Source organism: Convolutriloba macropyga, chromosome 15, assembly GCF_964194025.1.
Source record: "Convolutriloba macropyga chromosome 15, txConMacr16.3, whole genome shotgun sequence".
Classification (NCBI taxonomy): Eukaryota; Metazoa; Xenacoelomorpha; order Acoela; family Convolutidae; genus Convolutriloba; species Convolutriloba macropyga.
The window spans coordinates 14823572-14850105 of NC_134482.1; the positions used below are offsets into that span (position 1 = coordinate 14823572).

A 26534-nucleotide genomic window follows, 5' to 3' on the forward strand; every position below is an offset into this window, starting at 1 on the left:
GTCATGTAACCTTGCTCAAAACACGAACTTGTAAGTTTGACATTGCCGAAAGTTCGCGGAAGTCTAGTCTTCTGGCTATATAGGAATTTCTGTCATTCTAACTTCTAGCACCGCAAAATTTTGGCATTTTGAGACTTGCAGGTGCGTGATTCAATCTTTCGATGCAAACGCGTGTTTGTATAGTTAGTATAATATAAAAGTTCAGACAATACGAGTTTAATCATTAGAAAAAGGCCATGAAGTCAAACACTCGAGAACGTTACAGCCTTCAGACGAAAATACCCCAATATCTATCGCAGACCGTGACCAGTGAAACTGGCAGTTCGCTATTTCCATTTAACCTAAATTTTTTTTGCCAAGAATCATAGCAAGATGACAATAGCGATTTCATAGTCATTTTTGTGTCTCGTTAAAACAACAACCTTTTTCATCTAGATTCCTTCAAATGGCTGAATATTGGATATACATTTTCCACAGTGACAGGTGTTTGTTCATCAAGCCGCGACAAAAACACTAAAACCAAAAAAAACCTTCAGCTCTTACCTTTTCAAAAGAACGCAGCAAGATTAACTGTACCCTTTTCATAGATTCTCAGGAAACAAAAAACTGTCAGCAGTCTACTACTCACACTTGAAGTTTCAATTTGTCTCTCACGTTCTCAATTCAATCAGTGGTATTTATCAGAAGTTCATTATTTGATGTCACACAAATAGTTTATTATAAAGCAAAAATGTGCACAAAAATTTGCTACCACATTTTTATTGGTCCAATGAATGATATAGTCTCTAATTTCCAAAACTGGAGCTAAATTTTGTGAAAAATAGTTCAATAGCAACAAACTAAAATTTCGCTAATAAACTTATTCTTTCCGATATCGATAAATGGGACTTATCTCAACCGCAGCTTCTCAAATAACCAAAAACATACTACTACGAATCCGGAAATTTTCCAGTAAACGTTGCATCAGAAGCATATCCTATCATTACCAACCAAAACAAAATCCGTGATTTGCCCAGTGAGCTTTTAACAACCTCTACAAACAAACAAATTTGTACTGACAGCAAAATTTGGCCTTCTCGAAATCTCAAAGAGGACACCACTTTTCGCTTTTCAGCTTCAGACGATTGTTCTACACAAAACAACGCTTCCGATTAATTGGAGCGACACATTTTGAGAACACGATTTCAACAAACATTGTCAAGGTTAATGTCAATTGAATTTCAACGGTTCAAGATTGACGTAGAAGCTCAGAAATTGAGGTACCGGGGATCATCTGACGTCTTAATTTATACCCTTGCGATTGTAATTTTCACTATGTTCGTGCTTACTCATATTAGTCTCACAATTGATGTCAGTTACAAATAGTTGCAATGAATTCGATTATTTAATTTTAATTGTTTTAAAATAAGCTCTGCTGGACTACGCTTACGGCATTGCCATAAAATGTTCGCATGACTAACAAGTTAATCCTGTTTTCTCAAGGAAACTAACCCTGTTATACGACAGCCGTTTAAATTATGTGCACTTTACTACCATTCATTTAGAGTTGAGCACAGGTTGCTTTGACTGAAATAATTCGTGCATCATAAAAAAAACAGCAAAAAACCTAGAAACTCAAGTTCAACGCGCACAAACAGTTCATTTGCCGGGAGATATCACTAAACGAAAATGCTACCTTAGAATTCAGGCATTCAATTGGACAGAAAACTGACGCAGACGAATAAAATACCTATCCAGAAGACTCCGGAATCAACTCGAAGTAGAACTTGACTTCAGTCGAGTCAAATGCCCTTTATCCTAAAGAAACCATTAAATTCATTATATTCTTCGATTTGAAACAAGGTAAAAAAGAGAAAACATAGCCAGCAGATTACCGGAATAGCTGCGAAAGAATAAACTTGCGCGCCGTTCAATAGAGATAGAAAAAGATACAGATATAAATTGAAAAAGGTATCGACGCCGATCAAAAAGCTTTGTAAAAAAGCTTCTTCGATAAATTAATAAAGCTTGTTAAAATTTATTGTGCAGAATCACGCAAAAAAACTTTTGCTAGAGAGTGAGAAATGACGTCACACGCGCAAAATCTGTTTTTAAACCCTAGAGTATGTTGCCTGGCTTCTGGAGCTGGCAAAAATACAAAAAATGACGAAAATTTCCCAAGAATTTAAAAACAGCAAATTCTATTGAAATGTTGCTAAAATTTGTTATATTTATATCTTCAGAACCAGTTCACTGTCTGTAGAAACCACCCAGTAACCCAATTCCAAGCTTACAAAGTTTCACTCGCCCATAAAGATCGATAGACTCGGAAAATAATAATTTAAAAAAAAATTATAAAATATTTCAAAATTTTATCACAAAATACTGTGATATTAAAATGTCGAAAACCATTTCAACTCCATAGAAACTACTCAGTAACAAACTTTAGAGAACATATTTTAACCCTAGAGGACGTTCCTTGGCACCTGGGTCACTACACACTCAAAATATGACAAAAAATTCCGAAAAACTTGCTATAATTTGTGAATTGAAAATGTTGAAAAACAATCCATTGCAAATAAAAAACTTTGAGTAGCCTATTATAAACCCTAGAGGAGGACTTCTGGCTCCTGCGGCTGGAAAACTTAAACAATGACAAAGTAGTCAAAATTTTTAAAATTGTAAATTTTTTTAAAAAAAACTGCAAAAACGGGATGTTAAATTGTTGAAAACGATTCCATTACCACTCGAAACTATGCAGTAATCTCTTATCAAATCCTAGAGGAGATTCTTTTGCACCTAGGGCTGAGAAACTAAGAAAAAAAATCAAATAAACTTGTAAAAAAGTGTAAAAAGTAGTATAAATTTGCGTGTTTATGTTTGGAGCACCAGAACACATAGCTCACAAAAAGATGAAAAAATTTAATTATGTCTAATAAAAACAACTTTATCAAACCTCAATTTCAGACTGGTCTCACGAAAAATATGAAGACGAAAAAACGCAACATTTTGGGCTCAAAAACTCCCTATAATGGACTTTTAACCTTGAATTACAGCCTCCCAGTATCTTCACCACTCTAAGCACATGAGGGAATACTAAACACGTCTCAGAGCCTCTAATGAAACTTGATGCCCACCGAGCTTTACAAGCATATTCCGTTTTGAAAGCTCAGTCACAAAAAAAGTGAAAACATCTTCAAAAATAAATAGCAGGACACTTTCGGAAATACAAACCAAAGAATTGAATGAAAAACTGAGAACTAATATACCTGACCAGCAGATCAATTGAACAATCCCAGTCAAAAAGAAAATCTCAACTGTTGAGAAACTAAAATAACCAAACAAATAAAACAAAAAAATGATTGGTAAAACTCTTGAAGCTTATACCCTAAAGGCTAAAAACGATACAATTCAATACAATTATTAACTCACTCACAAACAATGGGAGAGATTTATTTACCAATAAAGGTAGATAAACTCGAGAAATATGACAAGTCTTTAAAAAAATTGATGTGCAAATATAAAAGTTTCTAAATTTTGCAGTCAAAAATGTTTAAAACAATTTTTTTTTGCAAGACATAAAAACGTTTTTTTGTCCAGTAAAGGTAGTAAAACTCAGAAAATAACAAACTTTCAAAAGTTTCAAAACAATTGCGAATTTTAACGAAATTTTGCAAAAAATTCGTTATATTAATACCACATTTCATTGTCTACAAAGACCCATACAGTATTCTTATTTCAAGCCTTAAATAGTTTCAGTGGCACAAAAAAAATGAATAAACTTAAAACATAATAATTTTCAGAAAATTTGAAAAAGCTAAATTTTCTCAAAAAATTGCTAAAACTCGTGTTATTAATGATAATCATTCCTTACCTCTAGCAATTATGCAGTAACTTATCAAACCCTAGAGGAGGTTCCCTGGCCATTGGGAAAAGAAATATTTAGTTTTCAGAAATTGAAAAATCGCTAAAATCCGTGTTATTAAAATCTTGAGAACACTCCTTTATTTCTAGAAACGATGGAGTAGCCTATTATCAAACCCTAGAGGAGTTCACTTGGTACCTAGAGCTGAAAATTAAAAAAAATTTAAAATGTAAAAATTAGTATGAATTTGCGTGTTTATCTTTGGAGAACCAAAACATATAGCTGTTAAAATGGTCATAAAAATAATGTCTTGCAAAAACCTTTATCAACTTTTACAAACGTCCATTTCAGACTGGTCCAACAAAAAATTCAAAAAACGACGAAAAACGCCAAAAATTCAGCTTTTTTGGCTCAAAACTCCTAAAATGACCTTTTAACCTTGAATTACGGCCTTCCTAATAGCTGCACCACTCTAAGCACTTGAGAGACTACTAAATGCGCCTAAGGGCCTCTAAAAACTTGATGACCGCTGAGATTAACCTGTTTTTCCCGTTTTGAATATAAAAGTCATAAAAAAGGTGTGAAACATCTTACAAAAAAGACAGAGCACCAATACAATCCAGTTCTTGGATTGTAAAAAATCAAGAGCACCGCAATATAGCTCCGCTCAGCTTAAACTTCGCAGCTAATATAAACATAACCGATCAAGCGTCGGAAGAATTACTCTTGAATGACTAGCGGGAGCTCTAATCAATTGCAACCTTCTTCAGTCGGGGGGGGGGGGCCGAAATAGGAAACAATAGTGGGTTTCAAATAAACACATCACACGAGGTTAATATATACCACTATTAAAATTTAAAAGGAAAAATGACACCAGTTTCGGCGCACTTTTCATTTGACTGAGTAATAAATTGCCGCCAATTAAGTTCAGCTGCTTCAAATTGTGATTGAGAGGGAATTATCGATCACGCAAAACGCATAAAGTCTAGGGTGTAAAAGTCGCTCGAAAAGTCAAAACGGTCAAGCAAAAATTTTGCATAAAAAATACACGTTTACAATAATTGCTTCTCTACGAGAGCAAATATGAAGACTGATGTAATTGGTCTCAAACTAATAATGTAGCTCGAATCTACTGCAGCCTGCTTGTCAAAGTGGAGCCTGTAGGGGAGGGTAGGGGAACTGAATTCCAGATGGCAGGCATTAAATGCCGTCATTAGAGGATATTTATACCATTAATTGGATTTAAAGTGAAAAAACGACGAAAATTTTTATTCAACTTTTCGTGGTATACTGATGTCAATTGAGTTCAGCGCCTTAAAATGGCAAATGATAAAAATTTAGGTCACGCAAAACGCCACAAGTGCTCAAAAAATCAAAGCAACCAAACCAAAATTTTCCTAAAAACAGACACGTTTACAATAATTGTTAGCAACATCGTTCGAGAGCAATCAAAAAGAAAAATCTGAAAACAAATTAAGTCTATTTGACTGAAACAAAATCACTTGAACAAGAAGCTAATACAACGAATGCCAAAGAAAACAGAGAACAAAAAATCATGGCTCACCGTATTTGGCAACAAGAGGCACGAAAGTGAATTTTAAAATCACCAATTTACTGATAAATGAGAAAAAAACAGTAAAATTCACCGTTGCAATAATAGCTACAAACACAAAACAACAAAGATGTTTGAGCAAAACATAATTTGAGCGTGACAAAACATTTCTGATTATTGATTAAAAGTGCAGAACAACTAAAAGTTTGTGTACAAAATCAAAAGCTAAGTTCTTCAAAATCATCAACTACTCAATCCAACTAGCTAAAAAAAAAACAAAATCGGAGGTTAAAACAATCGCCAGTATCCATTTTAAGTTATACACACAAAAACAAATTGTAGAACATGGAGAGTAAAATTCAATTTGAAGAAAATTGCGTTATTTATGTCGTCAAATTGATCTACATTTAGTCAGATATCACAAAAACTGCAAGCTAACAGAAACTATCTAATTTAATTTGCAGAAAGCTAGAAAAAGTCACAACAGCAAGATCACAGCAAACACCGCTCTCTATAAAAGACAACAATCACAAATTGTAACTCGAAAACTATCAAAAACTTGGATCGTAAAATTCATTTTTTGGCACCTAAGTTAACATTAGCAACGCATATGGCTAAGAGAGATGAAACTAGACATAACTGAACATTATACAATTTTTTGAAAACCTCAAAAAAACGAACAGAACACTGAGAAAATTATGCAATATTTGACAAACGACAACTTCTTATTTATTCAAAACGCTCAGTTGTGGTCATTGATAGATGTAGACGAAAATATAAGTAATTTGTTCCGTGTACGTGTGTTTTCCTATTCAAGCTCAACGTAGGAAAATCATGTTTACAAATTTAAACATCAAGGCTCTTCGACGAGTTCAAATTATCGCCAACCGTAAAGACTACCATTTTGGTCTTTTTGCTTAGAGCCAATGTCTTTACGTCAAAATTTTGGTGAAACGATGATGAATCAACTATTCTTGTTTATTCCCATTGCGTCGAAATTTCTCCCAAAATCTCTCCACCTCATCAGGTTAAGTTTTTAGTAAAAATGTAAACTTAAAGGAGCACCAAGAAACTTCTGTATCCCACAACAAAAAATGGGCAGTTCTAAAATTCAACCCACCTCTGTCAGCATGTAATTGATAGCAGTTGTAAAATGGTCCTTCAACGCCTTGTTGTTCAAAAACAAGTTGCCAGAGTCTGGAATGTTCTGTGATATGCAATTCTGTAGGATCATCTGGTCAAATATCTCAGCTTCGAACTCCACGAGCCATTTGTCAAGGGGAAGCACTGTATCTGCAGTAGTCGAGAACATTGCTGGGCTTTGTGCGATTGATTTGATCATACGTTTGTACATATCCCAATGGTCACGTAACGTCTAGAACACAAATTTGGCTATTCTATAATAAACGAGACAATTCACCTGGTACCTTATCCGCTTATGTGAAGAATGTAGAAGCAGCAACTACAGCCGTTCAAACTGAAGAGGGAGAAATTCCTTTGCCAAGAAAACACTTCATAAAATGTTTACTTCAAAGAAAATGACATCAACCATTGAAATAAATAGATTCCCCTTAAAAAAATCAGCTCTCTACAAATATTCATCATTAAAAAATACATAGCACTCTTAAAACCTGATGAGCAATGCATGAAAACAAACACGCGATAAGTTAGAAAGTATATCTTAGATTACAGTTGTGGGAAGTATAAGGCCATTAGAGGGCCCTTGCGCCTCAAGCCAAGCTTGAATTGAAAACGGATTCCCAGAATTATATTCTAACCTGCAGACCGAAATCATACTGCTTCATGTTTCGAATACAGGTATTTTGTTTATAGGTTTAAGCACAATAACACGCTTAAAAAGTCAATTAAAAGAAAGCCCCTCGCCTAAAAGTGTACTCGGTTATGTCGGGGGCAACAAGTTAACTCCAATATACAATTACAAATCCCGACAGTATTTTAAAAAAATAAAGCATCAAAAGCTAGAAAGATGAGCAGCAGAATTATGAACAAAATGGATATGAGTAACAGAAATCAATAAATGTGGCGATTTTGAATCAATATTTCAAATAAATTTATAGAGAGATCCAGGACAGCAGCCGCCCTTCCTTTACAACGGTTCCTATCGAGTCTTCCACTGCGCGGCGCCGGCGCATGGAGCTTGGGCCACGGAGATAGAGTATGGAGCTATGCAAAAGCGCCAAACATATTTTTGTACTAATGTAAGTGACCACGTCCGAATACGAATCTTCAGTCCTGTCGCTGATCATGGTACCCAATCTCTGGATGGCTATTGATGCAAACGGAGCAGCGCCTCCTATACTGAAGAGGATTAAACCACAGAAGATGGCTTTTTCAAATTCGATTATCCTTTGCTCGTATTTCAGATCCTTGATGGACTAAGGATATCTGTAGGAATCCGGTACTCTTCATGTGAAAGTCTTAGTAGCATAGGGATTAAACATTTTCACATCAAAGAACTTTTTGCTGAAACGTGAATCGAAAAAGCCATTAGCTTTGATATTTAGTCGAGCTTCGTCATCAGTAGCGGTACTTCAACTTGCGAACGTTTCACATTGCAAATCCGAAGACAGGGCTCTATTTTGACATAATCGCGAATCTTATTGAGCAAGTTGTCAGAAGAATCATAGATGTCATTGTGTCTGACGTGTGTATAGCCACCTATCGCTCAATGTAGAGCGTGCGCTACCTTAAAAAAATTTCCACATGCCCATGTTGATGAGAATTTCACGTGACCCCATCCATATCTAACGAAAACTTTAACTTTAAACTCTCCTTTCATTAGATGAAGATGATATCTTTTTGATGGAAGTCCGCTGAGTTAGCAAGATCCTTCTTATTCAAAATTCAACTCTAGAGAATGTGCCTCTTTCATTGATGAGGTCTTCCAAGGGCAGTTTTTCGAACGGGAGTATTCCTGCTTTTTTCAGATCTTCTGACGGACTTCCTCAGGATAAAATTCTGCATCTACAGCTTTATGATTCAGTAACGGCTCACATCTGAATGGATCTTTCATATTTGTCTGCTGTCTCCAGGTGGAAGAATGCTTTGACCACCTTTAACCAGAACAGAGAAGACCTTCCAATATTTATAATTGTAAGACATAATTCAACATTGAAGGGATACGATTCTCCTCGATTATATTTTTGGCTTTACGCATCAGACAGTCAGACTTTGGCGTGGTTGTATAAACAAACGCCATCTTATGTCGCAGTCCATTTGTAAACGATTTGTACACATTCTGAGGGGACACCTTACGATGTTGGGCGAATTTGCAATGCGATTAGTTCATTATCTTTTCTTTCATGAAATCATTGCAGCAACTATCAGAACCAACAACTGAACACGGTGGCTTTCAATGATATCAACATCCAGTCCACAGAACAGTTTGTTGGCCTTCTGAACAAATTCCAGTTTTTGTTGCCCTTCAGAACAAAATTCGCCTTTGCAATTAGATGGCCATTGATTAAAATCTAAACAACGGCACTAACATGTTCATTAAGCCTCATAGTACAACGCTTATTGACTCAAGGCTTCCAGCTGCGTTACCGTCATCTGCGTACCATTATCAGACAAACTTTCATCTTCAAGCATGTCGATGAGGGGAAATATAGCATTGCCGACATTGCCATAGCAATTGGCTCACCCCAGGTTGTACCTTCCTGGACTTGAATACCTTCTTATCAAAAAAGAACTGATGGCTTCCAATAAGAGTTTGACAGTCGTGGAAAATGAGAAACAAAGCTTGTTTTATAGCAAATTGTCTATTTAGGCTGTTAAATGTGATCTAAGCATCAATCAGAAGAATAGCTTGGCTAAGATCGTCAACCAACTTCACTATATTCCTATTTCTAACTCCTCTTAAGACCTCGCCAATGCTAATTTGCCGAACCCCTCCAGTATCAAGTGCAATCAGATGGCAAGCACCAGACATCTACTTCTTTGGTAATCCTAATAGTAAGTTTGCACAAGGTTTTGCAGAAATCCTTTCGGACGGAATTGTATGATGTCAATAATTGTTTCCATCTGCTGCATCAAACCAGATAGGCCTTCACAATGCTTCCTATCCAGGCTTCTACTGCACGGCGCCGGCGCATGGAGCTTGCGCTATGTTGGCAGAGTATGGAGCTACACGAAATCGCCAAACATATTTTTGTCCTAATGTAAGTGATCATTCCAGAATAAAAATCTTTATTCTTGTCGCTGATCATGGTAGCCAATCTCTGCATGGCTTTCGAAGCGAATCCAGTATGGGCGAGGATAGAAGAGCAGAAGGTGGCGTCCTTAATTTCAATTATCCTTCGGTCGTGTTTCAGATTCTTGATGGACTATGGATATTTGTAGGAATCCGGTACTCTTCTTGGGCAAATCTTTGTATACGGATTAAACACTTTCACATCATAGAACGTTCTGGTGAAACGTGATTTGAAAAAACCATTACATTTGATATTTATTTGAGCATCATCATCAGTAGTGGTACTTGAATGTTCCAATCTTCAATATGGTTCAAACGTACTTCAAATAATCAATCGATCAATGCAGAGCATGCGTGACTTTAAAAACTCTTCAACAAGCCAATGTTGATGAAAACTTCACGTGATCCCATCCATATCTAACAGAAATTCCATCTCTAAACTCTCCTTTCATTAGATGGAAAAGATATCTTTTCGATGAAAGTCGTCTTAGTCAGCGTGATGCTCCTTTTTCCACAACCAACAATAGATAATGTGCCTCATTTTCATTGAGGTCGTTCAAGGGCAATTTTTTCGACCGGGCATGTTCCTGCTTTTTTCTAAAGGAATTCTGATAAATTTCTGCATCTACAGCGTAATGATTCAGAAACGGCTTGCATCTGAATGGATCTTTATTTGTTTGCTGTCTTCAGGTAGAACTCTTAGGCCAACTTCTTCAACCAGAAGAGAGAAGACTTTCCGAAAATTATAATTGTAAGACTCATAGTTCAACGTTGATGGGATAAGTCAAAATTTGGGGTCGTTGTAGCAGTAAAAGTCCTCTTTGCTGCAGTCTGATTTGTAAATGACTTGTAGACATTCTGAGGGGACACCTTATTATGTTCAGCGAGCTTGCCAAGCATAGAATAGTTCATTAGTTTTCTTTCATGAAATTGCAGCTCCTATCAGAACCAATAACTGAACCCAGAACACGGTGGCTTTCAATGATACCAACATCCAGTGCCGAGAAAATTGTTGGCCTTCTGAACAAATTCCCATTTTTGTTGGCCTAGTGAATAAACTCCGATTTTCGTTGGCCCACCGAAGAAATTCCGCTTTTGTAATGAGATGACCATTGAATAATTTCTAAATAAATGCAATCCCATAATCATTGAGCTTATCCAGTACGAATCTTAGTGATTCAAGCCTTCCAGCCACGTTACCGTCAACTGAGTACCATTTTGAGTCAAAATTTTTATGTTCAAGCATGTCGGTGAGGGGGAGTATAGCCACGCCGATATTGCTATTGGATCACCTCGTGTTCTTGAAACTTCATTTTTTTAAAAACGGACCGACTGCTTTTGATACGAGTCCAAACCCCGCAGAAATTGAGAGACGAAGCATACGTTTTTAAAGAAAGTTTTCTCTACTGAGGATGCGTTCTTGCCATCAATCAGAAGAAAAGCTTCGATACGATCGTCAGGAAAGCATCGGCAGAGTGCATAAATAGCATGTCGATGCCACCTTTTTGTCACAGACACAACTAAGTTTCCGCCCAACAATTGCAGATCTCGTTCGACTCACTTCACTATATTCTTACATCTAACTCTTCTTAAGAGCTTGCCAATGCCAATTGGTGGAACACCCGGGTTTCAAGTGCAATCAGATGACAATTGTCAGAACTGAAGAAATCTAGTCCTATGACAATCCTAATAGCAAGTTTGCACAAACTTTTGCAGAGATCGTTTTAGGCGGAATTATGTGATGTCAATAATTGTCTCCATCCCCTACATTAGAACCAGATGCCCCTTGGTTACCACTTCATTTCATTGCTGCACGTCTCATTTCAGATCTGTTCATTTATTCAGAGATGGAAGGGTGGAACGGTGAATCCCAATTTTTGAGATTGGTTACAAATCTTGGGTCCACTTTATGACTACATGGGTGCTTTTCTCAGAACCTCGAGTACGGCTTGATGTTTTCCTTCGATGGTCACTTCATCGGATGTTGATAGAACGCAACTCTCTACATCGTCTTAAAGACATCTTAAAGCATCCGATATCTTACCAGACTCCATTTGTTAGTCCAAGGCTTTAAACTCATCCTATTGACGCTTTCTATTTATTTTTGTAAACGCTTCTGAAAAGTCTTTGCCTCGTTAAAGAAGTCGTCATTTTTTAAACTGATCCAAAGATCGAGCTTTTAGAAAAAGTTTTTTTACTGAAGCGTCGTGTCACTTTTTGATCTTACAAGAATTAAAGGCGGCATTATTATTGTACAAATCATGGCGCATTCAGTCTGCGGGCCATCGCAGCATTCCCAGCAAGCCTCGTTCGAGGTCGTTTGGATATCTATGGCTCTTTGTTCAGGATCACTTCTTGTACGTTCGGAGTAGTGTTTGAAAATGAAGTTTGAATAGTGAGCGCTTTTAGTTGATAGGCCACTGCATTTGATATGCATATATGTGCCGCAACGGTAGCACCAAACTCTGCCTCCTCTTAGGTGACTACAACACTTAAAGCAATGGGTGTGAGCATCATATATTGTCAGAGGTAGGCTGTTATCCAGAGAAAAATAGATACCGATTATTGATGAATAAAACCATGGATATAATTCATTGTGAAAAGATATCATACTATGCAGATACAAAGTAATCAAATGATTACTGCAAAGAGCTGGATTACCGTATAAATCGCTCAAAACCATTTACTTCATTCCCCTCTTCGAAAAAATGTCTTAACTTTCAGTAGCCCTCAATTTGACAGTCGCATCAATTATTCTGGGATGGATTTAAAAAAAACTTTTTGTCAAGTCGTCTTCAAAAAAATGGCCAGAAAATTTTCCACTTCATACAATGCAGTAGCTTTATCTTTTCTTCACAAAGAGTTCTCTCAATTCAGAAAAAAAGGGGACTGAAATCTGAAAACTGGCTAAAGTGCTTAGTAGTAGTAAAAGACTTTATTAGCTGCATTGAAAGCTCAAATACAAAAATATGGACCTTAAAATATATGACATTAAAGTGAAGTTTTCATTCTTAAAGTTTTCATTCGAGAAATTCTTAAATATTTAGAAAAAGTAATGTGCACCGTAATTGATGGGCCTGTCCTATAACTTCGCTGTACGTGTTTTTTATCTCATTTAGTGCCATTAGCAAATCCAGAAGCTATCTCTTGTGAAAAAGACGGAGCCCCAATACATTCCAACTCTTTCGCAAAGAAGTCCAACCATAATAAATGAATCTATTGTACCTGATTGAAGAGAATGATTTCATCCAGTCGCAGCAAAATTCCAAGCAATAACGACACATGGTCCATCAAGCTGGTTATACTGATGCCACCTAGAAAATGCCGCTGTTTCTTTGAATAGACAGCTGCTAACTGACACATGAAGTTTCTATACACATCGTGGCACCTTTTGATGTAATGCGAACATTCGATAATTTGAGGCAGAAATTCTGTTATTTTTTCGTGGCTATCTGCGTCATTTTCGTCAGCTTTAAAATCCTGCTGATCTTCGCCATAAAACAGAAGTAGAGGAAAATATTTATCTAAGGCAAGTTGCTTAAGATATTTGATTTCGTCACACAACGTAGTAAAAACCAACAGCATTTTATTCAGTTCAGCATCATCTGAAGCTTTCAGAAGCAGCTGGGACAAATTTGTATTCTCTGAAGTCTCAAATTCTGCATCAATGATGGGACAGTTATTCGACGTTATTGGATTCCAATAATTGGTGAAAGACGATGTCGGAGCGTCCAAAGCAGCTGCAAACTTGTTCAGTTGTTTAGAATAGTCATTCACACATTTCTGTAAAGCTTCCTTTTGCATTTTGCGAACGTCGCCCATTACGCCATCATTGAATGCATCAAATAACCAGTTCTCCTGCTCAAGAGGGATTTCTGACGAATTTCCCTCGCCAGATTCCACGGAGGCATCAAGCGCACTCATCACGATCTGAAATTTAAAACATCAGAAAAATTACCAAAAGTTGGTCCATTAGAGCCGTATCAGGTTTACTTTATTGCAACTTAAAAATAAGACTTCTAAAACACAAAGTTTCATTCATCTGAGCATCAGTTTTTCTTAAATGTTAAACAAAACTCAAAACAAAGTGTCGACACTCGACCAGCGAGTAGATCCATTTTTCATACAAGTTTTTAAGATCTTTCTGCCCCCACGAGCAGAGCAGTTTAAATATGCTTACAATGCATTTTGGGCTGCGAAATTGAACTTATTATTTAAGAAATAGTACGTGTAATTCGGGGCACAAAATTTAGCGCCCACTAATGGAGGCCGGGGGCAGAATTTCACTTTTCAGTCCGCAATCATATCTTATAGCAACGTATTTCATATTATCGTTCGGACCTGTCCCGCGATTGATACACAATACCATGCGATTGCAATTCACTGATGACGTAATTCGGCAACTTTCCGGTTACCGAAACCGCGTACATGCCAGGAATACACTTGTTAATGCGTTGCCAACGTCCAATCCAAGAGTCTTCAGGGTGCATCAGAGCAACGATTCCATCAAATGTTGCACTGGTGCAATCCATTACCGCGTCAACATTAGAACGCAAGTGCAAAAAGTCGTCGCAATTGTCACAACCGTCAAATTCAAACTGGTCTGCTGATTTAACAAGAGAACAAAGAAGGCAAGCTCTTAACTTCTTCACTTCATGAGGAATAACATGAAAAACAGCTTCGATTGTGCTAATGTCATTCATTTTTAGCTTCACCTGAAAACAAGGGTAACCATTGCCTTTCATATGGTTTGAATTACTGGGGGTTTGCTCTTAAGCCGCGTAGGACTGTACAATGGATGAGCAGTGATCCCCCTCTATGAGACATAACTGCATCGTATATAATTTGAAAGACAGGGCACTATAGCTTTTTTTAGAGCTGCGTCATGAGAAATATAAACATAGACATCAGTGCATCGTATATAATTTTTATGACAAGGCACTATAACTATTTTAGAGCTGCGTCAAGAGAATTGAATTTCTATATAAGCTAATTTGTTATGAATCTAGACTCCCCTCCCAAACTATGGCACTGCAAGAACTAGTAGTAGTAGTAGTAGCAACAGAGAATTCGGGTATGTTTCCCGGGGCTTCAATTTGTGCCCCTTAGTCAGTCCAGTTTCAGTTGTCAAGTTTTTTCCAATTGTTACAATTGTCACATCATACGCAAATTATACGCCAAGAGCATTTGTTTGTCAGGCTGAAATGAGTTGTGAAAAAGTGCCAGTATGCTTTTGTGATAGTGTGTTTGTATAATTTGCCTCCAAATTTTTGAATATTTCTATTTACAACGTTGTACAGTTGTTTCGTTCGGTGGAAGAAGTTTTCATCAGATTTGACTAGTCGGTTATTTTCGATTTTCAGTTCACCTCTGCAGTGTTGCCTTGTCCTCTCGTCTTCAAGGGTTTTAAAATTTGTCGGAATGTCAAATTCATTACGTGTAATAGCTAGGAAGAGAAGATCATGCAGTTCAACGTAGTGACAGAGTGGGAGGAGTCTTAGGCTAATGAGACGTTCTTTGTAACTTTGAAGTGAGTTTCCTAGAATCCATTTAGTAGCCATGATCTGCACTTTTTCAATTTTGTACATGTTGGTGCGGTTTGGCAACCATGCTTGTGAGCAGTACGTCAAAATTGGAACAATATAAACAGTATAGCAGTTCATTTTGGTTGACCTTGAGCTGATTGTTGACATATTTCGTTTTATTTGGAAAAAAGCGCTGGTCTCTTTTTTCACTCCGTGGTCACAGTTGCCTTGCCATGAGAGATTTGATGAAATTATTAAACAAAAATCTTTTTGGGATTCAGTTGGTTTTTTTCCTGGCCACACATAGATGTCGTGAGATTACCTCTAACATTTAACAACTTGCATTTGTTTGCATTTAACCCCATTCCATTCTCTCGACACCAGTCTTCAAAATTTTTTGCGCTTCTGTCCAGTTTTGCCTGATCATGGACGATGAACTTATAGTCCTCTGCAAATCCAGAACCTTCAATATCGGGTTTTGCATCTGGCAAGTCATTTATAAAAATTAAGAACAGTAGTGGTCCAAGTATGGAACCTTGTGGAACTCCACTTGTTACGTTCTCCAAACTGGAATAACAATTTCCAGTTTACACAAATTGTTTTCTATCTTCTAAAAAAGAGTGCAAGAGTAATAATATATTTCCTCCAATATCACAATTTTCGAGTTTCTTTATGAGAAGGTGATGTGGTACTTTATCAAAAGCTTTTGCAAAATCTAAGTAGAGGATACTAATGTCGTCCGACGAAACTGTGTCAAATTTGCGATATACTTTGTCGAGAAACAGTAGAAGCTGACTGGTTGCCGATCTATTCTTTCGAAAGCCGAATTGATTTTCGTTTAATCTGTGACGACAATGATAATATATTTCGTAAAAAATCGCTTTTTCAAAAATTTTGGACACACAACAGAGTAAACTAATGGGTCTGTAGCAATTCACTTCTGCTTTGCTTCCCTCTTTATAGATGGGATTTATTTGACTTATTTTCCAGATAGAAGGGAATTTTCTTTTATTGGACATTGTTTGAAAAAGAAGGGCGAGTGACTTGCTCAAAGTTGCTGAGCAAAATTTAAAAATTATGTTACCAAAGTTATCGGGTCCGTTTGACTTGTTCAGCTGTAGTTTCCTTGATATATCTGTTATCAGTTTTTCTGTTATATGCAGAGAATAAAATTTTCTCCTCAAGACTGCTGGTTTGTAATCAACTTTGTTACTGTACACTTTTTGGAAGAAAGAGTTAAAAAGTTCTTCTTCGTGTTGATCGGTTCTAGCGCTCGTGTTTGCATAGTTTACAATGGGTGGTATGGAAAGACTCTTTCTTATTGCCCGAAGATATTTCTGTATATTATTGAACCGTCGCCCTGCGAAAACTTCGGATTCACATTTTGACTGATCTTACTCCATTTCAATTGATATTTGTTTTCCAAGTTTCTTTATTTTGAGGCTCCTGCTCAGGTTCATTACCTGCCATCGTTTCTTTTTAGTTTCCATTTTTTTGATTAGATGGGATGTTGGTGGTGTTACCCACGGGGGAAGTGAGGCTCGATGCCGCGTGACTTTGGAATGTTTGCTTCGAGGATCTTGTTTACCCATTTGTACCTTTTTTGAACCAGGACGTTCACATTGCTGTAGCAGTACGGATCAAAAGGGGATTTCATTATTTGCTCATTTAGGTGCTGCTCTTTTGAAAGCAAATTTGACATCTCCAGCAGATGCGTGGGGATGGATGAACGTGCTCAACTAAGTGGAGATTGGGATGTGATCAGAGCAAGGTTTTTTATTTGTGGAGTATTTAGAAAAAAGATTACTGTCCAAGTCGCAGCTTATAATTGGGTTGAGGGTATTGACTAGGACTACATCAAGTTGTCTCTTAGCAATGTTTGAAAAATTTAATTCAAACAACTTTTCAATGAATGCATTTTCATAATCATCACTTGAGCTCATTGATTCCCAGTCAGTTTTGGAAAAATTTATGTCTCCCGTCAGTATCAAGTTTTCACATATCTGATTTGAGCGTGTTAATTCAATTTCATAAAGTAGGTTTGACAGTTGTGCAGATGACCATAGGAATTGACTTCCAGTGGGTGGATTGTAAACCCAGCAGATTTTCATAGGTTTTGGTTTAGTGTAGATATTGATTGCCACATAATCGTCATGTACTATGCTTAGTTTTACTTGCTCATGTTCAATCGAATTTCGGATTCCTATTAGGACACCGCCACTTTTAGAAGTGAACATATCTGGGTCCCTATCGTTTCAATATATGCTGTAATTTGGCAAGACGAAGGCAGTATTTGGCACATGAGGTCTGAGCCAAGTTTCTGTCAGACAAAGGAGATCGTATATTAAAGTTGCGATTGCGTTTGAGAATGCCATTCTTCTTTCTAGGCTTAGAAAGCTTCTGAAGTTAAAGATTAGCATTTTGACTGAGGTTAGTCAACACCCATCTTCATCTTCTGAGGAAGAGTCTTCAGTGTTTGGGTTGGAGTTGGTGTTGGTCACCCATGAACCATTTACCTTTACTTCAACTGTTAGATTTCGAAAACGAATTTCTTCGCGATCAAATTTATTTTCGTCTATTAGTTTTTGGTGGGTTTTCAGACATTTGTTTTCTTTTTTAGCATCGACCGATGACAACTCAGGGCTCACGAAGACTTGCTTGTTGAAATCCTTTAAGCGATAAGCAGATTGCAGTACTAGGTCTTTGCTGATAGGGTTTTCTAGATGTATCAGAAGGCTGCGTGGGACTGTCTTTGTGGAGTCGTATCTTCCAATGCGGTGAATTTTGCTAAGTTTCTTGTCTTCGATGTTGAGAAAGTCGAGCATCTATTCTACAGCCGCCATCTCAGCGTGAATTCGTTCATCAGCAGATTTTGACGTGAGCTCTGGTACTCCACGGACGCAAATACCAAGTCCGTCATTTGATTTTGTGCTATGAAATGCTGTTTTAGTCACAGCTTTTGTTACATTTCCAAGGGACTGGGCGTAATTTTTTGGTTTTTTCGGTTCACTGAGGTCACGTTTTACGGTCTCTATCATTTGGTTTGATTTTTGTTTGATACTTTGCGCAAACATTTTCATTTGTTCCTTGATTTCAATGAGTTTATCATCAATTTTAGAGGTTTTATAGTCAATGGCATTGTCTTTGTTATATTTGCAGCCATTGCAGATATGAAGGAGATTTTTATCTAATTTGATCAGGACGTCAATGTTGGTCTTATCAAAACCCGTGCATTTAGAAGTCATATGCATAGCTTTGTGGCAAAAGAAGCACGTGAATTTATGCTTTTTCAGTTTCTCATTGCAGGGATTACAAAATTGTGATTCCCTGGGTGACATTTTGGGTGAGCACTATATAATTTTTTTGGAATTTGCAGAGAACTCAGTAAAATAGAGGAACAACGCGTATTTTTTGTAATATACTGCCTATGGAACCAATACTGGCACAGCCGGCAGACAGCAACTATAAATTTACAAAGTATACAAACTGATAGTGTCTATGGAACCAATTCTGGCACCGACGACAACGAAAAGAGGAAGTGGGATGAAGAATGAAAAACCAAAAGTAAAGGAGCCTATGGAACCAATGCTGTCACCGACGGCACTTTTAGCAAATGAATTTATTTAATAAGTAGCCTATGGAACTAATACTGGCACCGACGGCTTGAAACGACTAGTTGTCTTTGGAACCAATACTGGAACCGACAGCAAAAGAAAAGAAAGGATGAAGGTGATGGAGAATGAAAACCAAAAGTTAAGGAGCCTAAGGAACCAATGCTGGCACCGACGGCAAGCTTAACAACTGATTTTATTTAATAAGTAGCCTATGGAACCAATACTGGCACCGACGGCTTTAGTAGATAAAAAACGTTACCTTGAATTAGTAGGTTGGATTGAAACAGCCACACTTGCAGAAACTCCTCTCACACTGAAACTCTTCAAGATGACCAGCTACGTTCGGGGCAGTAGAAAAGTTAACAGGGGTTAGGATTTTGTGCTTTAGGATTCAGGCCAAGTTACTAAGGGCTAGTTGATTCAGTTGGACGTTGTCGTTGCTAATGTGTTTTTGGCTGTTGTAGACTTTATGACTGATGCTTCTGTATACACAGCTGGCCCCACTGGCGTATTTTTGGTTTAAATTGTTAGTTGTTTGTGTTCGCTTTTTGTTATCAGAGGAATCTCCCCGATTCGGTTGAAGTTTGGGAAGTTGAGATGTTTTATTTGGGAGCCTCCGAGAATTATGTTTTTTGAGGCCGAACTCTTGAAGAGGTGATAGAGCATCTGGGGATATACAGCAACAAAAAGTGCCCGTCAAGCTAGGAACGACGGGTCTTTGGAATATAATCCTGTGGAACCAATGCTGGCACCGGCGGATATGTTTTTTTTCAAGTCCCTATCTCAATTTGATCTGAAAGTACACAGTTTGTTCACCTATATTCCTTATTTGCACTGGACAAATACTTGAGCGTAAGTATTTTATGCTTGTCTTCATATTAAGTAAATATGAGGATGTTGCTATTTAGATCTCTCTTATTAAATACTTTCACGTCTGAAATGACGATCTCCTTTGTCATGCCTCCAATGGAAAGATTTTAGCGACCAGATCTTGTTTGAAATCTATAAGTGCGCCTACGAGGACTCTTTTTCTGACAGATACGAAGCAAGATTTTACTCATTCCTTTCTGATTGCGAAAATCATCAACGTCTACGACTTCTTTACCCCTCCGGACCTATTCAACATTTACCTACTCATAGGTGGAAGCATCGCCTTCGGCCATTTTGAGCCCTCCTTTCAGCCTGCCCGTACAGTCGCAAAGGAACTAATTGAAATAGCTATCGTCACTTCAACCCTAGCCAAAGAAATCTTCGTGCTGGTAATGCCCGAGAAAACCGAAGAAAAGAAAAGGCCAGTTGCCATCAGCCTGATTCTCGAGAACAAAGAAAATCAAGCAAAGAAAAAAGGAAGAGGTTGCTAGCAAGTGACCAGTGAGGAACTATAGCAGTGTATCAAATTTCCTCAGTGTTAAGCGATTCTTCAGAAAATTATTAATATATGCTTTTTGTAGTAGTAGTGCAGGATTTAGAGAAAAACTCTTGGGTTTCTACCCACTTTACAGTTCAGATCAGTTTTATCATCTTTAATATGTTGCAGTTTCCACATCTGCAAATCACTCTGAATGTGCATTTATTCTCTTCCACATAAGGATTTGTGAAAGAATTTCAGTTATTTTTCTGGAGAGAACGTAATTTTGTTAAGGGTCTTTTGATGATTATTTGCAGCTCTAGAATTGTAGTTGAAGAGCAATTACGTTCTTCTAAAATTGTTATCGTTAGTTTTGTTAATTCTCGCTTTTGTGATTCCATTTTCACCAGTTTCAAACTGACGTGTTGTTTCTGCTACTTTTTCCAAATCGTTAATAACTACATCATAATACCCTCGAATAATGGATAATAGAAGCAAAAGATAGTGCATTTCTACATAGAGACTCAGTAGTACCAGTTTTAAGGTCACTAAGCGATTCAGGTAGCTCTGTTTTGAGTTGAGTATCAATTTCTTTGCGTGATGTTGAACTTATTCAAATTCATGGAGATTACTTCTAATTGGTAGCCATGTTTGAGAGGCATACACGGCAATCGGCAAAACGTATGCATTTGGTTTCACTTTCCAGTCACATGAGCTCGACAAATTTTGTTTTATTTGAAAGAGTGCGCTAATTGGTTTCCTAGACCTACCAAGGCAATTTTCATTCCAATTTAAGCTTTGCAGTATAATGGGTCCCAGATCACGCGGACACTTGACTGATTCGAGATCATTCTCCCCAATTTTTGCCTTGATGCTCCCTTTGTTGGTCTCTAGCCATTTCTGAATAGTTTCTGTTGCCCTTTACATGTCTTTATGGTTGCGCGCTATTGCTTTAAAATCAACAGCGTAACCGTAGTTTTCAACCTCTTGCATCATTTCGGGCAAATAATTGATAAACAGGAGAAATAGAAGTGGCTCAGGAATTGACCCTTGGAGTACACCGCTTTGACACTTTTGAGGGAAAAATTTTGGCTGTTTATTTGAACTAATTGCCTTTGTTTGAAAGATACGACTTTATTCGTCCCCATATGCTTCCACCAATTCCAAGAAATTTCAATTCTTCAAGTTCGACGACAAGCGAAATAATTTCAAAGGCTTTGGCGAAATCAAGATACAGCACACTTAATTCTCTGGTTGCTTCAAGGTCGCTGTGTTCAAAAATTTGATTTAGAAAAGTGATTAATTGAAGTGTGGCGGTCCGTCGATTCCTAATACTGTACTGACTTGGGTGCAACTTTCTTTCAAGAAAGTAGTAATTTTTGTCAAAAAAAAGTTTCTCAAAAACTTTTGAGGAACAGCAAAGGAACCTTATAGGCCGATAATATGTCACATCAGACTTACTAACTTCTTTAAAAATTGGCGTTACCTGGCTTATTTTCCATTCCATTATGTAGCAAAGCACTATTTGTTTTTACATGTCTGACAGAAAAATTTTGTTGACTAACACAAAGTTTTGTGGCAATTCATTAAATTGAGGTTCCCAATTCATTCCGGTCCGGTGGCTTTGTCGGGATTAAAATCACATAAAATATCACCGATTTGGTTTTTGTCACTACATGTCAGTTCAATAAACTTTCATCACTCTTCCTAGCTAGCTAAATACTGAAACTAAATAGCGGTTGAATAGTTCTGCCTTTTCGTTGTCATCGGACATCTCATCTTTTTTTTAACGGTTGGTGGTATCAAGGCATCCTTCCTGATGCACTTCAGATATTCTTGAATCTAACTAAACTTTTTCTCTTCAAAAACCGATTCTTCAAATTTTCATGAGTCATTGTTACCCGACTGTTTGATTTGTTTTTTTAGCCTTTCCTTTTAATCAATTTCCTTAGAGAGCACTTATTTTGTGTTTTGAGTGCATTCAATCAGTTGATTAAATTTGATGAAATACTGAGAAATACATGGATCCAGATTCGCTCGTTGTTTGGTTATCCTCGGAGAGTTTTTGTCAAATTTTCCCATGAATATATGTACCCTTGCAGCAATATTTCGTCATCATTGCTGTAGCAGAGAGGTAAGAACGGTTTTTGTTCAATGCTTTCAGTTAATTTCTCCGAATTGGTTCTTTTGAAGGCATACATTGTAGATTTTTATACCAACGAAGTTTCAAATTTGGATGATTCAATTATTGTTTCGATCGGCTTGTGGTCAGAAAACTGTTCTGGAAAAGATCTATCAAAAATTTTTTCTTGATTGTCAAATTTTATTAACTAATCAGAATTATTACAAAGAACTTTATCAATTTGGTCAATAGAAAAATTACTGAAATTATGGGCAGTTAGTTTTCCTAATAGCACTTCTTCGTACTCAATTTTTGACGACATAAGTGGCCAGTGTGGTTGCGAGATTTAGTTCACCCGTTATTATAACTCTATCATAATGGTTTCCAACTACTGAATCATGAGCTAAGTCATGGAGCTGATGCATTCCATTTAATTTCCATCGATAGTCCTAGGTACGGTGAGTGGGGGGGTTTTGCAAATAAGGATATCAGAATCTGTTATTGTCAGAATTTTTATGTTTTCAATTCCTAACTTTATGTATTGTCGAAGAATTTTCATTTTGACGGCAATGAGAGCAATATCATGTTTTGTCTTCAGAAATGTTTCTCTAGTTTCGGTAGATTAAGTATTAATCAAGGAAAAAGGCTGACGACGGAATATCTTGTGTTAGCAAAGTCTCAGTAATGCAGATGAGATCAAAATTATGAGTGTTAAGACTATTTGCAAAATTGGTTCTTCTATTTAAATCAAGGAGACTTGTAGCGTTGGAAGTTAAGCTTGACACTGTTGGTTGTCAAAACGCATTCAGACCATCTTCTGAGCTGCTTGAATCATTCTCATTTTCAAAAACGGAATTTGTTTTTTTGAAAGGCACCAATTTTTACTCATTCTCTTCTTGGTGTGAAAATCATCAACGCCTACGACTTCTTTCTTCCTCCAGACCTATTCGACATTTCCCTATTCATAGGTGGAGGCATCGCCTTCGGCGATTTTGAGCCCTCCTTTCAGTCTTCCCGTACAGTCGCAAAGGAAATAATTGAAATACCTAACGCAACTTCAAGCCGAGCCGAAGAAGTCTTCGTGCTGGTAATGCCCAAAAAAGAGGAAAAGAAAAAACCAGTTAACATCAGCCAGATTCTCGAAACAGCAGCCCGTCGAGTTCCCCAGAACAACGAATATTAAGCAAGAAAAAAAGGAAGAGGTTGCTAGCAAGGGACCAATGAGGAAATATAGCAGTGTAGCAAATTTCGTCAGTGTTCAGAGATTCTTCAGAGCATTATTGATATATGCTCTTAGTAGTAGGAGTAGTGCAGGATTTAGAAAAAAACCTTTGGGTTTCCATCCAATTTACAATTCAGATCAGTTTTATCATCTTTAATATGTTGAAGTCTCCACATCTGCAAATCACTCTGAATGTGCATTTATTCTCTTCCACATAATGATTTGTGAAAAACTTTCAGTTATTTTTCTGGAAAGAACGTAATTTTGTTTAGGGTCTTTTGATAATCATTTGCAGCTCTGGAATTGTAGTTTAAGAGCAATTTCGTTCTCACTAAAAAATTTATCGTTAGTTTTGTTAATTCTCGCTTTTGTAATGCCATGTTCACCCGGTTCAGTCTGACGTGTTGTTTCTACTGCTTTTTCAAAATCGTTAATAATTACATCATAATCTCTCTCGATTAATGGACAATAGAAGCAAAAGATAGTGCATTTCTACATATAGAACCAGTAGTAAGAGTTTTAAGTCACTGAGCGATTTCGGTGGCTCTGTTTTGAGTCGAATATCCATTTCTTTGCATGTTGTTGGACTTTTTCACACTCATGGAGGTTTCTTCTAATTGGTAATCATTTTGAGAGGCATAGACGGCAATCGGCACAATATATCCAATGTATGCATTCAATTTCACTTTTCAGTCAACTGAGCTTGAAAAATTTTGTTTTATTTGAAAGAGTGAGCTCATTGCTTTCCTAGACCTACTAAGGCAATTTTAACTCGAACTTAAGCTTTGTTGTATAATGAGTCCCAGATCACGTTGACACGTGACTGATTGGAGATCATTCTCCCCAAATTTTTGCCTTGATGCTCCCTTTTATGTTAAACTTATGGGTTTTTTGTTTTTAATTTCATTTTGTTGATCTCAAGCCATTTCTGAATAGTTTCTGTTGCTTTATTCATGTCATTTTGGTTTCGCGCTATTGCTTTAAAATCAACAACGCAATCGTAGCTGTCAATCTTTTGCATCATTTTTTTGGCTGATCATTGATGAACAAGGGAAATAGAATAGGCTCAAGAATTGACCCTTGGGGTAAACCGCTTATGACATTTCAGAGGGAAAATTTTTTGGCTGTTTAATTGAACTAATTGCTTTTTCTTTTAAAGATAGACCTTATTCGTCCCCATATGCTTCCAACAGTTCAAGAACTTTCAATTTTTCAGACAAGACGAATTGCGAAAAAGTTTCAAAGGCTTTGGCGAAATCAAGATACAGTACACTTAATTCTCTAGTTGCTTGAAGGTCGTTATATTCAAAATTAGGATCTACAAAAATGGTTAATTGAAGTTTGACATATCATCGCTTCCTAAAGCCATACTGACTTGGGTGTAAATTTCTTTCAAAAAAGTCGTAAATTTTGTCAAAATGTAGTTTCTCAAAAGCTTTTGAGGAACCGCAAAGAAGACATATTGGCCGATAACATGTCACATCAGCCTTACTAATATCTTTAAAAATTGGCGTTACCTGACCTATTTTCCAGTAAGTAGTAAAACACTGTTTTTTTACATGTCTTAAAGAGTATTTTTATTGACTAAGAAAAAGTTTTGCGACAATTCTTTAAAATGAGGTTCCCAATACGATCCGGTCCGGTGGATTTGTTGGGATTTAAATCACATAAAATATCGCCGATTTGGTTTTCGCTACAAGTCAGCGTATTTAAACTTTCATCACTATTCGTAGTTGTTAATTTTTCAGACTTGCTAAATACTGAAACGAAATAGCGATTGAATAGTTCTGCCTTTTCGTTGTCATCGGACATCTCATCATTTTTTTAACGGTTGTTGGTATCAAGGCAGTCTTCCTGATGCACTTCAGATATTCTTGAATCTAAGAAAACTTTCTGTCTTCAAAAACAGATTCTTCAAACTTTCGTGAGTCATTGTTACCCGACTGTTTGATTTGTTTCTTAGCCTTTTCCTTTTAATCAATTTGCTTAGAGAGAACTTATTTTGTTTTTTGAGTGTATTCGATCGTTTAATTAAATTTGATGTAAGATTCATCTTTTGTGCGTGCATTAGGCATTTGATTCAACTCAGTCGACCATTCAAAATAAGTTTTCATGGTATTTGAACCCTATTTGTAGTTCAATGTGCATGGAGGCTGAGAAACTTCTTCTTTAATAATAAAATCATCAGTTAAAACAATATTTAAGATTAGCTGGATATGACTGGAGGCTTTGATTTGACATTTATATACGTCTAACAAACTTCTCTGTGTCTATAAACGTTATATCAACTTAAAAAACAGAAATTGGATTGTTTTTCTCACATTTTATGTTCTATTGCATTATCACCGGTAAAGTTCGTAAAAATCCTTTTAATAGGCCTGAGAAAAAATTGTTTCAAGACATTGCTTCGACCCCATGCTTCTTGTTCCAGCTATAGTTTTAACTCAGTAGGAGCTCCGTTCTGCTGTAGAACGATTTTCAAAAGGATTGGAAGGCCAAGAAAAATGACAATTTACGAAATTCACCTTGCATTTTTTATCAGCAAAAAACGTTATTTCTGCCCCCTCACACACACACAAAACGTATGATCATTTGGATTAGAAATTTTGCCGTTTGAATCATTTTTTCTGGGGTTTGAAATTCGGATGTTAATCTTGCAAGAATCTTGCAAGATCTTGCAAGATTAACATCATCTTACAAGATCTTGCAAGATTAACATCGTCTTGCAAGATCTTGCAAGATTAACATCATCTTACAAGATCTTGCAAGATTAACATCGTCTTGCAAGATCTTGCAAGATTAACATCGGGCCTCAACCAGGGGGTGATCATGAGCGTGCGTATATGATCAAGAGCACGAAAACAACATAGAAAACAGTTGAAACTTGGAAAAACTGCCGTAGGAAAATTTAGTTGAGAATAAGACAGAAGAAACAAACAAAAGTCAAAACCATTGGTTCGGAAATCAGAAATGCACAGAATAATTAATGCTCAAATTGCATTTGATGTGATTGACTTCGAGATATCAAACCTTTAAATTTTTTCCTTTTATTTGTTTTTTGTTACGCGCTTTCTTTGGGTTTTATAGTCAATTA

The 26534-nt window shown here is 36.9% G+C and overlaps 2 protein-coding genes across 4 annotated transcripts in view; both read right to left on the reverse strand.

The window, feature by feature from the left end:
• LOC142354491 (WASH complex subunit 4-like) overlaps positions 1-13572 on the reverse strand; it is a 41930-nt gene extending 28358 nt beyond the window's left edge. The window contains exons 1-2 of one of the 2 annotated variants that reach the window (XM_075406807.1): positions 12835-13572; positions 6517-6771 (exon numbers count right to left, since the gene is read on the reverse strand). In XM_075406807.1, the coding sequence (XP_075262922.1) occupies positions 6517-6771; positions 12835-13533 (954 nt within the window). In that variant the 5' untranslated portion in view covers positions 13534-13572. Of the gene's footprint in view, positions 1-6512; positions 6772-12834 lie in introns of both variants that reach the window. The other variant, XM_075406808.1, reaches the window with a different exon arrangement.
• LOC142354305 (mitochondrial chaperone BCS1-like) overlaps positions 1-18766 on the reverse strand; it is a 144268-nt gene extending 125502 nt beyond the window's left edge. For both annotated transcript variants that reach the window (XM_075406568.1, XM_075406570.1), the window contains exon 1: positions 18755-18766. The gene's annotated coding sequence lies outside the window, so the exon portion shown is untranslated. The remainder of the gene's footprint in view (positions 1-18754) is intronic.
• Between the last annotated feature and the right edge of the window lie 7768 nt (positions 18767-26534).